This window comes from Petromyzon marinus, chromosome 57, assembly GCF_048934315.1.
Source record: "Petromyzon marinus isolate PM22_M1 ecotype Great Lakes invasive population chromosome 57, UKy_Petmar_22M1.pri1.0, whole genome shotgun sequence".
NCBI classification, from domain to species: domain Eukaryota; kingdom Metazoa; phylum Chordata; class Hyperoartia; order Petromyzontiformes; family Petromyzontidae; genus Petromyzon; species Petromyzon marinus.
The window spans coordinates 9665860-9678394 of NC_133723.1; the positions used below are offsets into that span (position 1 = coordinate 9665860).

The 12535-nt window shown below is 49.7% G+C and overlaps 1 protein-coding gene across 1 annotated transcript; it reads right to left on the reverse strand.

Annotated features, from left to right (window-relative positions):
- Positions 1–466: 466 nt before the first annotated feature.
- Positions 467–11821, reverse strand: LOC116955019 (cocaine- and amphetamine-regulated transcript protein-like). The gene is made up of 4 exons (XM_032975954.2): positions 11379–11821; positions 9537–9762; positions 7117–7200; positions 467–5618 (listed from the first exon to the last, which is right to left on the reverse strand). The coding sequence occupies exons 2-4, from the start codon at positions 9756–9758 to the stop codon at positions 5511–5513; spliced, it is 414 nt and encodes a 137-aa protein (XP_032831845.2). The 5' UTR covers positions 9759–9762; positions 11379–11821; the 3' UTR covers positions 467–5510.
- Between the last annotated feature and the right edge of the window lie 714 nt (positions 11822–12535).

Here is a 12535-nt window from a genome sequence, read left to right on the forward strand (position 1 = left end):
GATGGAGTGATGTGGTCCAGGAGGACGTGGAGCTGAGTGGACTTGCCGATGACTGGTACCAGCGGTGTCAAGATCGGCCTCTGTGGAGGAGGCTCGTGAAGGACGCTGCTACTGGGCAGTTGGAGGCAGTCGCTCTCCAACAACAACGGAGGGCGAAGGAGCGACGCTCACAACAACGAGCGGAGCGCCTTGTGGATTAAACACAGAAAGTTGGCACAGGAGGGGGCACAGGTGGTGCATCAGCCAGTCATCTCAGTCAACCCACGGCACCTGCTGGGTCTGTCCCATGACCTCCTGTCAGCAGCGAGCCTTCAACATTTCACGTGGCCTCAAAAGTGCACCTCGCCTGGCACAGGCGCTGTGGCGTAGATCACCGTCACTTCGTGGCGAATGCCTGGGTGTGTCAATGATGCCTGAGTGACACAGGACGTTGTGACGAGCCAGTGATGATAGCCACACACATCGCTCCGACAGTGACAATTTAATATGCAGATTAATTATACACGGATGGCACAAGGGACAAGCTTACAAAATGATTCTCTCGGGGGTTTTTTGACCCCCACCCCTACCTTCCCACCCCCCCCCTCCTCCCCAATTTCACAGCGACCCCCTTTACACCATTTCCACATGCATCATCATGTACGAACAATACGCCACGTACTTAAGGGAACCGTGGCACGTTTGAGTGGACGTTCTCATGCTTTACTGGGGAGCAGCCAAACACACGGGTGACGCCGTGTGGCACTTAGCAAGGAGCCCTGCACCGCAGCCACATCACATCGCCTTAGCTCGTAGACGTGAATTTGCGAATGATTAAAACGCATGCTGTTTTGTAACAATTTATTGTGCGCGCGCGTGCGGTGTGTGTCCTTGCGTGCGCGTGTTTTTGCGCGTCTAAAAAAAAAAAGGGGACCATTTTTTGCCGGTGTCAAATGGTAAAACCTATACTTGTTTTTCCATACTTTGTGTGTCTTTTGTCTTTGTGTGTCTTTGTTCGGGCGTGGTGCTGGCCACCCACCCCCTCGTGTGCCGTGCCGGCCTTCATAGGTGCTCGCTAACAGCACTTGCCCCAACAGTCTGTCAAGGCTATACGGGGGTCGTTGTTTTTTGTCCACCTGTGCGTTCGTGTAGATGTCATGTATCAGTGTCTTTAATGTGTATTTGTATACATGTTATATGTGTGTCAGTTTAAATGTATGCGTCTGTGTCTTTGTACTCACTGAATGTATGCACGTGGATAGGTGTCAGTGTGTGTGTTGATATATGTAAATGTGTGTGTGGGTGCGCCTGATTCTGTCCGTGTGCTTTAGTGTACCGTTTGTGCATGTGGATCGATATGTGTCTCTGTGTGTGTTCGTATATTCCACGTTAACTTTAATGCCCTATTCACCAGGCCCGAGCCCGCTGAGACTAGCCATCTCGTCTGCAGACACGTGTTTTTTGTAAATGTTAATGATGGTTTATCATCAGTATTATTAATGATTAACAATTTATCGTGTCCGTAATTAATGTGAAATTATTCAACACACTGGTCCCATAACACTGTGGGTGGCCTTAAAAAGTAAACATAGGGATGTTTCCGCCAATATCGCTTCTTCATGGCACATTATTATATATTTTCTTGACTGTTAAGGCAAAAGTATTATTCATGAATGTGTTGAGTTGTTGGTGTTGTTATGTGTGCTTGTGAGTCACTAAAAACGCACTATCACTGTATGATGTGTGTAATCGCGTATCGTTTAAAATGTCGAAAAATCTATTTTGATGTAAGGTGAAATTAAAGCTCAGACCGACCAGTCTCTGATGGGGATCTCTAGAAAGTGATGGACTAGGAGACCGGGTCTCTGATGGGATCTCTAGACAGTGATGGACTGGGAGACCGGGTCTCTGATGGGGGTCTCTAGACAGTGATGGACTGGGAGATCGGGTCTCTGATGGGGATCTCTAGAAAGTGATGGACTGGGAGACCGGGTCTCTGATGGGGATCTCTAGAAAGTGATGGACTGGGAGACCGGGTCTCTGATGGGGATCTCTAGAAAGTGATGGACTGGGAGACCGGGTCTCTGATGGGATCTCTAGACAGTGATGGACTGGGAGACCGGGTCTCTGATGGGGATCTCTAGACAGTGATGGACTGGGAGACCGGGTCTCTGATGGGGATCTCTAGAAAGTGATGGACTGGGAGACCGGGTCTCTGATGGGGATCTCTAGAAAGTGATGGACTGGGAGACCGGGTCTCTGATGGAGTCTCTAGACAGTGATGGACGAGGAGACCGGGTCTCTGATGGGATCTCTAGACAGTGATGGACTGGGAGACCGGGTCTCTGATGGGATCTCTAGAAAGTGATGGACTGGGAGACCGGGTCTCTGAAGGGATCTCCAGACAATGATGGACTAGGAGACCGGGTCTCTGATGGGATCTCTAGACAGTGATGGACTGGGAGACCGGGTCTCTGATGGGATATCTAGAAAGTGATGGACTGGGAGACCAGGTCTCTGATGGGATCTCTAGAAAGTGATGGACTGGGAGACCGGGTCTCTGATGGGGTCTCTAGACAGTGATGGACTGGGAGACCGGGTCTCTGATGGGATCTCTAGACAGTGATGGACTGGGAGACCGGGTCTCTGATAGGGTCTCTAGACAGTGATGGACTTGGAGACCGGGTCTCTGATGGGGATCTCTAAATAGTGATGGACAGGGAGACCGGGTCTCTGATGGGGGTCTTTAGAAAATGATGGACTAGGAGACCGGGTCTCTGATGGGGTCTCTAGACAGTGATGGACTGGGAGACTGGGTCTCTGATGGGGTCTCTAGACAGTGATGGACTGGGAGACCGGGTCTCTGATGGGATCTCTAGACAGTGATGGACTTGGAGACCGGGTCTCTGATGGGGATCTCTAGACAGTGCTGGACTGGGAGACCGGGTCTCTGATGGGATCTCTAGACAGTGATGGACTGGGAGACCAGGTCTCTGATGGGGATCTCTAGACAGTGATGGACTAGGAGACCGGGTCTCTGATGGGGTCTATAGGCCGTGATGGACTGGGAGACCGGGTCTCTGATGGGGATCTCTAGACAGTGATGGACTGGGAGACCGGGTCTCTGATGGGATCTCTAGACAGTGATGGACTAGGAGACCGGGTCTCTGATGGGGATCTCTAGACAATGATGGACTGGGAAACCGGGTCTCTGATGGGGTCTCTAGACAGTGATGGACTGGGAGACCGGTTCTCTGATGGGGTCTCTAGACAGTGATGGACTGGGAGACCGGGTCTCTGATGGGGATCTCTAGAAAGTGATGGACAGGGAGACCGGGTCTCTGATGGGGTCTCTAGACAGTGATGGACTAGGAGACCGGGTCTCTGATGGGATCTCTAGAAAGTAATGGACTTGGAGACCGGGTCTCTGATGGGGATCTCTAGACAGTGATGGACTGGGAGACCGGGTCTCTGATGGGGATCTCTAGAAAGTTATGGACTTGGAGACCGGGTCTCTGATGGGGATCTATTGAAAGTGATGGACTAGGAGACCGGGTCTCTGATGGGGTCTCTAGATAGTGATGGACTGGGAGACCGGGTCTCTGATGGGGGTCTCTAGACAGTGATGGACTTGGTGACCGGGTCTCTGATGGGGTTTCTAGACAATGATGGACTGGGAGACCGGGTCTCTGATGGGATCTCTAGAAAGTGATGGACTGGGAGACCGGGTCTCTGATTGGATCTCTAGACAGTGATGGACTGGGAGACCGGGTCTCTGATGGGGATCTCTAGACAGTGATGGACTAGGAGACCGGGTCTCTGATGGGGGTCTCTAGACAGTGATGGACTGGGAGACCGGGTCCCTGATGGGATCTCTAGACAGTGATGGACTGGGAGACCGGGTCTCTGATGGGGATCTCTAGACAGTGATGGACTGGGAGACCGGGTCTCTGATGGGATCTCTAGACAGTGATGGACTAGGAGACCGGGTCTCTGATGGGGATCTCTAGAAAGTGATGGACAGGGAGAGCGGGTCTCTGATGGGGATCTCTAGACAGTGATGGACAGGGAGACCGGATCTCTGATGGGGATCTCTAGAAAGTGATGGACTGGGAGACCGGTTCTCTGATGGGGATCTCTAGAAAGTGATGGACTGGGAGACCGGGTCTCTGATGGGGTCTCTAGACAGTGATGGACTAGGAGACCGGGTCTCTGATGGGGGTCTCTAGAAAGTGATGGACTAGGAGACCGGGTCTCTAATGCGGTCTCTAGACAATCTTAAACTATCAGGATAATAGATACATGACACTTAATTGGTAATACTCCTTTGTTATATTAGTGGGTTCTCAGGACAATAACGTTATCCATTTAGCAATAAGAACAAATCAATAATAATATGTTGTAACTTTTAAAGAATGTACGCTGTGATTATGCAGCATGCTACGTGACTAGAACAACAGTTGCAATCGCTTTTGTTGTTGTACGCAAATAAATTCCCATTGCAGGGAGCAATCCAACTCCTGGGTGTTTGTGTGACGTGAGAAGCCTGGTGGAATGTCGGTTTGAGACGGGAGGTAGGCGCGATTGCTGGTAATGGTGGTGTGATACCATTGGTATCAGTGGTATCGTTGATGGAAGTGACTGATGTTTTTATAACGGTGACTATGATGATGCTGATGGGAGTGTCATTTGTAGTGTATCAGTAGTGCGTGGTTAGCTGTTGATGGTTGTGATCATAATGATGATGATGCGCTGTTGGTGTCAGTATTCATCGGGTGTATCAGTGGCTAGTGGGAGCATTCATTGTTGTGTTTGTGGTGGTGGTGGTGATGAAGATGTTGGCGATTATAATTGTTGATGATGCTGACATTGGCGAGAATGGCAGTGGCATTGGTATTGTTATTTGCCCGCCGTATCGGTGTCGGTGGTATTTGTTTGTGATGATGGCGATGATGGCATTAATGTGAGCAGCTGTGTTAGCTGTGAGTGGTGGTGGTGGCGGTGATTATAATAGCTGTCATGACGATTTGTGATGATAGTGGTAATGTTAGAGACATTTGTGCTGTATTAGCATTATCAACTGTGTTGGTAGTGAGTGGTGGCTGTTGATTAATTATTAATTACCCTCTGGTATTTGGTGACAACAATGATGATGATGATGACGACGAGGTCACTATGATAACGGTAGCGATATTGGGTTTTAGCGAAATCAACTGTTTCACGGTTGAGCGGTTTTGCTGATGGCAGTAATTGTGATGATGATAATGATGATGCTGATGATGATGATGACGATGCTGCTGGCGATGGACGACCGTGTTATTGTCGGCTGGATCCGCTGCGACGGTGGTGAGCGAGCGAGCGAGTTGTTGAATCTGGTGAAATCCGTGGCGTCTGGCGACACAGCGAGTGGCCAAACCCGGTGGGGGGGGGGGGGGGGAGTGGCGGGGGGGGGGAGTGGCGGGGTAGGCGCCCTTGAGCCCCTTGACCCCGCAACTCGAACCCGGAGCCCACCACCCACCCCGCCGTGTCCTCTACAGACACTTGAGCAGGAACGAGTTGCAGGAAGTGCCACGGGTGCAGTCGCACAACTTCCCGATGCGAGCCCCTTTGCGGACTGCGCACCACTCGCCGGCATCGCACTGGCACGGGGGGGGGAGGGAGGGGGGCGAGGGAGGGGGGGGGGGTGGGAGAGGGGTGGGGGGATCAGAAATTGTTTTTGTATCCTGGAGAAATCCGATGAGCTATGAAGCTTCGTTGTTTTTCTGTTTTTACAGATGTCCAGTAGGGGCGGGTCACAAAGTTACAACAACAATACTGGGAGGAGAGAAAAAAAACCCCGATAGGAGTGCAAAGTATATTAAAGGTCAGCAAATAACTACGGTGTAAGTAAATGCATCTCAAAATTAACTTTATTTTATTGCTAGGTAAGGCCTGCTGAGCTATGTAGCTCTTTTTGAGAAGCGACCTCGATAGCTCAACGAAGACGCTTGTCGAGGGGAAATGTAGAGCAGCCAAATACTCTAAACACGTGGTGATGATGAGAGAGAGAGAGACACGCAGACTCCAAATATACAGCAGCAGCAGGCGTCAGGGTCGGGATCGAACCCACGACCTCCTGTAGACCAGGCGAGGTAGTTAACATCTCCTAGCCACCGTGGTGATGATGAGAGAGAGACACGCAAACTTCAAATATTCAGCAGGCATCAGGGTCGGGATCGATCCCACGACCTCCTGTATACCAGGCGAGGTAGTTAACATCTCGTGCACCGTGGCGCTCCCTATTTTCCCTGCAAAGAGTCACTTTCTGTTGAACGCGTGTGTCGAGGCTGATAATGAAATCGTCTCTTCTCGAGGCAAACGCTACGTCGCTGCTTTTCATGAGCGGATTCAAATGCGTGTTAAAAGGAAACATAAAGCGACGTTTCGGGCGATGCATCTTTTTTTCCCAGCACATAAACAAGAGCCATTGCCCGAAACGTCGGCTATTTGTTTATTTATTTTCGCGGCACATGAAGAAGGGTCATTGACTGAAACGTCGCCTATTATATAATTGTCATTTTAAGGCCACACACGCAGTGTTATTATAGACGAGGGGTCGACAAACTTTCCAAGAAGAAAAAGTGAGAGGCATTGTTTAGTGATTTTGTCTTTGACTAAACTAGTTCGGGAGAACCGCACCACACACACAGAACAACTTGTACACACACAGGTGGCTATAGAGCAAGACAACAATAACAACACATTCTAACTTAAATAAACAAAATAGGTAATGGAATAAACTGCGTCTCTTTAGTTCCCCCCCCCCCCGCCCCTCCTTAGTTATTATTTAACAATGCGCAGTTTGACTGTTGTGTAATGTTGTTGCCACCAAGACATTACACAGTGACCCCCGCCCCTGCCGTACGTAATCGATTCATCTTGATTCTAAATAAATGTTGAGGTTTTTTTTTTTTTTTACCGGCTGCCCGCAATGCGGCAGCCCAAGAGCCACAGCATCCCCAGGTTACCGACGAAGGTGTTGAGTTTGTTTGTTTTTTGTTTGTCTGTGCTTGTGGACCAATGCCAACGCAACAACTTCAGCGGCAGTGTCGCCCAGGGTACTGTGTCCCGTGTGAGTTGCCGCGATTGGTGTCTCACGATGGGAAGCTGTCCGTATTTTTTCTCCCAGCTGGGCATCCTCTTGTTTTGAAGCTTTTCCAGCACACTCTGCAATGCGTCCAACTGTGGAAAGAGCAAACAAAGACGAAGATGCCCCGTATAGCCACTGATAGACTGTTGGGGCAAGTGCTGTTAGCGAGCAGCACCTATTCAGACTGGCACGGCACACGAGGGGGTGAGTGGCCAGCACCACGCCCGAGCGCCTTTGTCTCCCCGGTGACGATATTTACACATCGCACCAGCTACTCTCAGGTCACCGCGTTCGTAGCGCAACGTTGCAAATTATTATTGCGTAACATTTGACGTGCTTTGAAGGAGGGTCGTTGCCCAAAACGTTGCCTATTATATATTCAAACAAAAAAAACTAAACAATATGTATATTTTTTATTTTACCAGGTAAGGCCCCACCAAGTTGTATCGCTTTATTTATGAAGCGACCTGGCAGTCACAAATGAAAGCTCTACGGAGTGGGCTTTTATCATCATCGCGTGAAAATGTATCGCAGCAAACATGACTCTGAACACGTGGTGATGTTCATTCCAAATGTGGAGGGGAAAACTGGAGGACCCGGAGAAAAATCCACGCGACCACGGGAGAGACAGAGAGAGAGAGAGACACGCGAAGTCCAAATATGCAACAGACGTATATTTTACAACAGGCGTATATTTGGAATCGGGATCGAACGCACGACCTCCTGTATACCAGGCGAGGTAGTTAACATCTCGCCACCGCGTTTTCCATTAAAGGACGCCACGGTGGCGAGGAGATGTTAACAACCTCGCCTGGTATACAGGAGGTCGTGGGTTCGATCCCAACCCTTGCGCCTGCTGCTGTATATTTGGAGTCTGCGTGTCTCTCTCTCTCTCATCATCATCACGGTGGCTATGATATGTTAACTACCTCGCCTGGTATACAGGAGGTCGTGCGTTCGATCCCAACCCTTACGCCTGCTGCTGTATATTTGGAGTCTGCGTGTCTCTCTCTTTGTGTGGCCACGTGGATTTTTCTCCGGGTCCTCCGAGTTTTGCCCTCCACGTGTAGCAACGTGCAGTGAGAGGCTTTGGCTGCTATAAATGTCCACGTGATGATAAGCCACTTCGTTGAGCTATCATTTGTGATGAGCCTCGTCGCTTCTGAAAAAAAAATAGAGCTAGATCGCAGCTCAGCGAGCCTTACCTGGTAAAACAAATATTCTTGGGTCTTTCGGTAAAGTCACGTAGATAGGTTCAAATAAAAGAACAACAACAAAAACTACGACGTTTCGATCGCAACACAAGGTTTGACATGGGTGTAGCCCAAGGGTCATAAGCGAAGTGGGCGGGGCTAGTGATGTTAAAGTGAGAAATTTGCATGTCAATGTAAGATCGCAGAGCCACCGCCACATCGAGGCAAAGAGTAACGGTGGCTGTGTTAGTGAGACATTTAACCTGTAAATGTAAAGACATTTAACCTGGTAATGTTAAGACATTTAACCCGTTAATGTAAAAGCAGAGAGTCGAAAATAGCTACTAACATCGGAAGGTAGGATGGAAACATCACAGCCAGTTATGACTTAAACTGCTTAATAACGTCCTTCCAATGATTGTTCAATTTGTGCCCATCTCCTCGGCTGAAATTGTGTCTATATATGTGGATGGCTTCATGAACGAACCTTTGTTGATAGCCAGTGGGGTTGCAAAGTACCTTCGTCTTAGAAGGCACTAGGCCCGCCCACCGCTTCATGACCCTTGGGCTACATGACCTCATTTCAAACCTTTAAAAACAGCCTGCTTCAACAGCTTTCCCGATATTTTTTTCTCCCGATGACGATTGCTTGTGTTGCGATCGAAACGTCGTATCATTTTTTGGTTTGTTGTTTCCTGTTATTTTCTTTGAACCTAGCTCGGTGACTTTACCGAAAGACCCAAGAATATGAATTCCTGCAGTCGCGAAAGCTTTAAGTCATGGTAAAACTAAAAAAAAAACAAAGTTTAGTTTAGTAGTTTCGAAGGTCACATGGTATCAGTGAACGTGTTGAATCTTTCAATATTACATACAGATCCACTATCCCCTCCCATCTCTCTCCTCCCCTCTCCTCCTCCCTCTCCTCCCCCTCTTACCCCCCTCCTCCACCCTTCCCCTCCCTTCCCCTCTTCTCCCTCTTCTCCCTCTCCTCCTCTCCCCTCCCCTCCATCCCCTCCCCTCTCTTTCCTCCCCTCTCCTCTCCTCCCCTCTCTCTCCTCCCCTCTCCTCTCCTCCCTCCCTCCCCTCCCTCCACTCTCCTCCCCCTCTTACCCCCCTCCTCCACCCTTCCCCTCCCTTCCCCTCTCCCCTCCTCTTCCCTTTCTCCCTTCTCCTCCATCCCCTCCCCGCCATCCCCTTCCCTCCATCCCCTCCCCGGCCATCCCCTCCCCTCTCACCAGTTCCTTCTCGTGAGACGCGTCCAAGTCCTTGGCGGGGAACTCCTCGAAGGAGCGCGACTCGAGCTGTGTCGACTCGGCCCGCGCGAGTCCGCACAGCGAGCTGCTACAGAGCAGCAGGAGCGCCGACAGCAGCAGCAGCAGCGGCGGCAGCGGCGGCGGCGGCGGCGGCGCCGGCTGCCACGGCAGCGGCACGGCGGGGGCGCGGCGGGCGCTGTCCATGGTGCTGAGCGCGAATGTCCGAAGGTAGGGAGGAGGTTGGGGGGGGGGGTATAACTTGTTATGTATAACTTCAGGGGGTTTACAACCACCAACAACAACAACAACAACCACCAACAACAACAACCACCACCAACCAACAACCACCAACAACAACCACCAACAATTACCACCAACAATAACCACCAACAACAACCACCAACAACAACCACCAACAACAACCATCAACCACCAACAATAACCGCCAACCACCAACAATAACCACCAACAATAACCACCAACCACCAACAACTACCAACAATAACAACCACCAACAATAACAACCACCAACAACCAACAACCACCACCAACAACCACCAACAACCAAAGACAAATACAACGATCTCCCCTGTAGCCATAACAGACTGTTGGGGGCAAGTGCCGTTCGCGAGTAGCACCCTATGAAGACCGACACGGCACACGAGGGGGTAGATGGCCCGGCTGGTTTTCATGTTGCATTTCTCCCAATTTAGTAAAAAACACATAGCTGTGATTTTCACTCCTGATGATGATTGCTTGTGTTGCAAGCGAAACGTCGTGATTTTTTTATCTTTTATTTCATTTTTATTTTCTTTACCTACGCGACTTTGCCGAAAGAACCAAGATTATGGATCCTTGCAGTCACGAAAACTTCAAATCTAGAATGGTTTTGATGTTGGCTACCGACTCATTTGAGGCTGAGTCGACCGAAGGGAGGTCTAGGACCAGTTCAGATAATTGTCACTCGTGTTGGTGGCCGTGAGCGGAAATCGAACTCGTGTCGCCGGGTTCGTAGCACAGCACGCTTACCGCTACACTACCGCTTCCCATACACGTGCCTAGGTTCGTACACGGATGGATACATTGAGAGATGTAAGAGCCAAATGAGATGGTGTATATCGTGAAATGAGACAAAGATGGATGTTGTATACAACAAACTACATTTTAACTGCTTCTGACATATAGACGTACAAATTTGTGTAGATAAACACGGCCCTGGATATTGACCTGCCTGCATTTACAAAGAGACTCACATGCTTGCATGTAGACTTAAGTAAACTTACACAGAAACTCGCAGACTCGCATTGAGACTTACCTACACTTGCATAGAGACTCACGCTTGCATATAGACGAAAGTAACCTTACGCAGGGACTCAGACTCGGATAGAGACGCACTTAAACTTACACAGAGACTCGCACTGGCATACAGAGGAAAGTGAACTTACATAGGAATCCCCATACGTGCACAACAACCCCCGTCAACAGATGTGGACTCACACCGAGACCTGCGAACCTTACAGAGCGACTTACGGAATTACAGTGGGATTCATGGACATCACGGGTGACGTGTGGGGTCATTTAGAAACAGGCTAAATTAACAATAATAACTGTTCGTTTAGATGAACACGAGTTTGTTTGTCTTTCCAACCGGCGGTTCTTAAGCTCCTACAGACAGAATTAAACGCATGCGCTGGCAGTAATGCACAAGCGCTAAAAAAACACTAAACGCGTTCGTCAATAATTAATGAGCGCCTTTGATCAATGCGCAATAGCGCGGGGCCCCGATATGTTAATATAATAAATAACCTGATAGGCGTGAAATACCTGTCTGAGAAGACGGAGGAGAGAGCTGGGCAAGGATGTATATAGGTTTGTGTTGAAGTGTGTGTGTGTGTTCTTCAGGCTATACGGGGGATCTTTATCTCTGCGTGTATACTGATGTGTGTATAATTGTACGTGTATATGGTATATTATATATGTGTGTACGTCTCTGTATATCTATATTTTTGTATATTCAGGATGTGTGTAAACGTGTGACTTATATTTGCCTGTGCGTGTGTGCGTATATGCGGTGGTGTGCTCGCCTAAACTTGTCTAAACGTGTCTGTATAGTTTGTCTGTGTGTGTGAACGTCTAGCGCTATTTATCAGTACGCGTCTCTATATATACACGTATATAGCATTAGCTGTCTCTACGTGCGTATGTGTGTAATGTCTATTCTGCAAGAGAGAGAGTCTGCTGAAGGCTACACCCGCGCGGTCTGCACGTGGTGGAACACGGAATCTTTGCGGCTTTTATAGGCTGATGATTTGCCCAGCCTCCACTATGGAGGGCGGGGGCAGTGAATTCGACAGGCAGGTGGCTGAATGAGCCAGAACGATGGAATTAAGGCATCGGAAGACCCCATTCATTTGTCGTTAATTAAAAACACGCAAAGACAAATACAAAGATCACCCGTATAGCCTCAACATACTTGTTGGGACAAGTGCTGTCGGCGAGTAGCACCTGTGAAGGCCGGCATGGCACGCGGCGGTGGGTGGGTGGCCAACACCACGCCCGGCCGCCTTTGTCTCTCCAGTGCTAATGTTTTACACACCGCGCCAGGTACTCATTTAAGGCTGAGTCGACCCTAGGGGAGGTGGCCCAGGAACGGCTCAACTTTATTATTCGTCGTGGGCGGGAATCGAACTCGTGTGGCCGGGTTTGCAGCGCAGTGCGCTAACCGCTGTGCCACCGCTCGTGACTCTGCCCTCGCTCGCCCGCGCGCGCATCCACATCACGGGCGAACTTCGGGAACGGAATCACAATTACAAAAGGGACATATTCACACACACACACATATCACACGGCCCAGTCATAACGACAAAGATCCCCCGTGTAGCCTCCATAGGCTATTGGGGCGAGTGCTGTTAGCGAGCACGAGCGTGTTGCGCGTTAAAAGTGTGGGCACCCTCGTGCGTGACTTTCTGGCCAGTGTGGAA

Coding starts and splice junctions, on each gene's coding strand:
- LOC116955019 (XM_032975954.2), bottom strand. CDS start 9,758: ATGGACAGCGCCCGCCGCGCCCCCGCCGTGCCGCTGCCGTGGCAGCCG. Junction 7,201..9,536: donor CGTCTCACGAGAAGGAACTG/GTGAGAGGGGAG, acceptor CTCTTTCCACAG/TTGGACGCATTGCAGAGTGT. Junction 5,619..7,116: donor AATACGGACAGCTTCCCATC/GTGAGACACCAA, acceptor CCCCCGTGCCAG/TGCGATGCCGGCGAGTGGTG.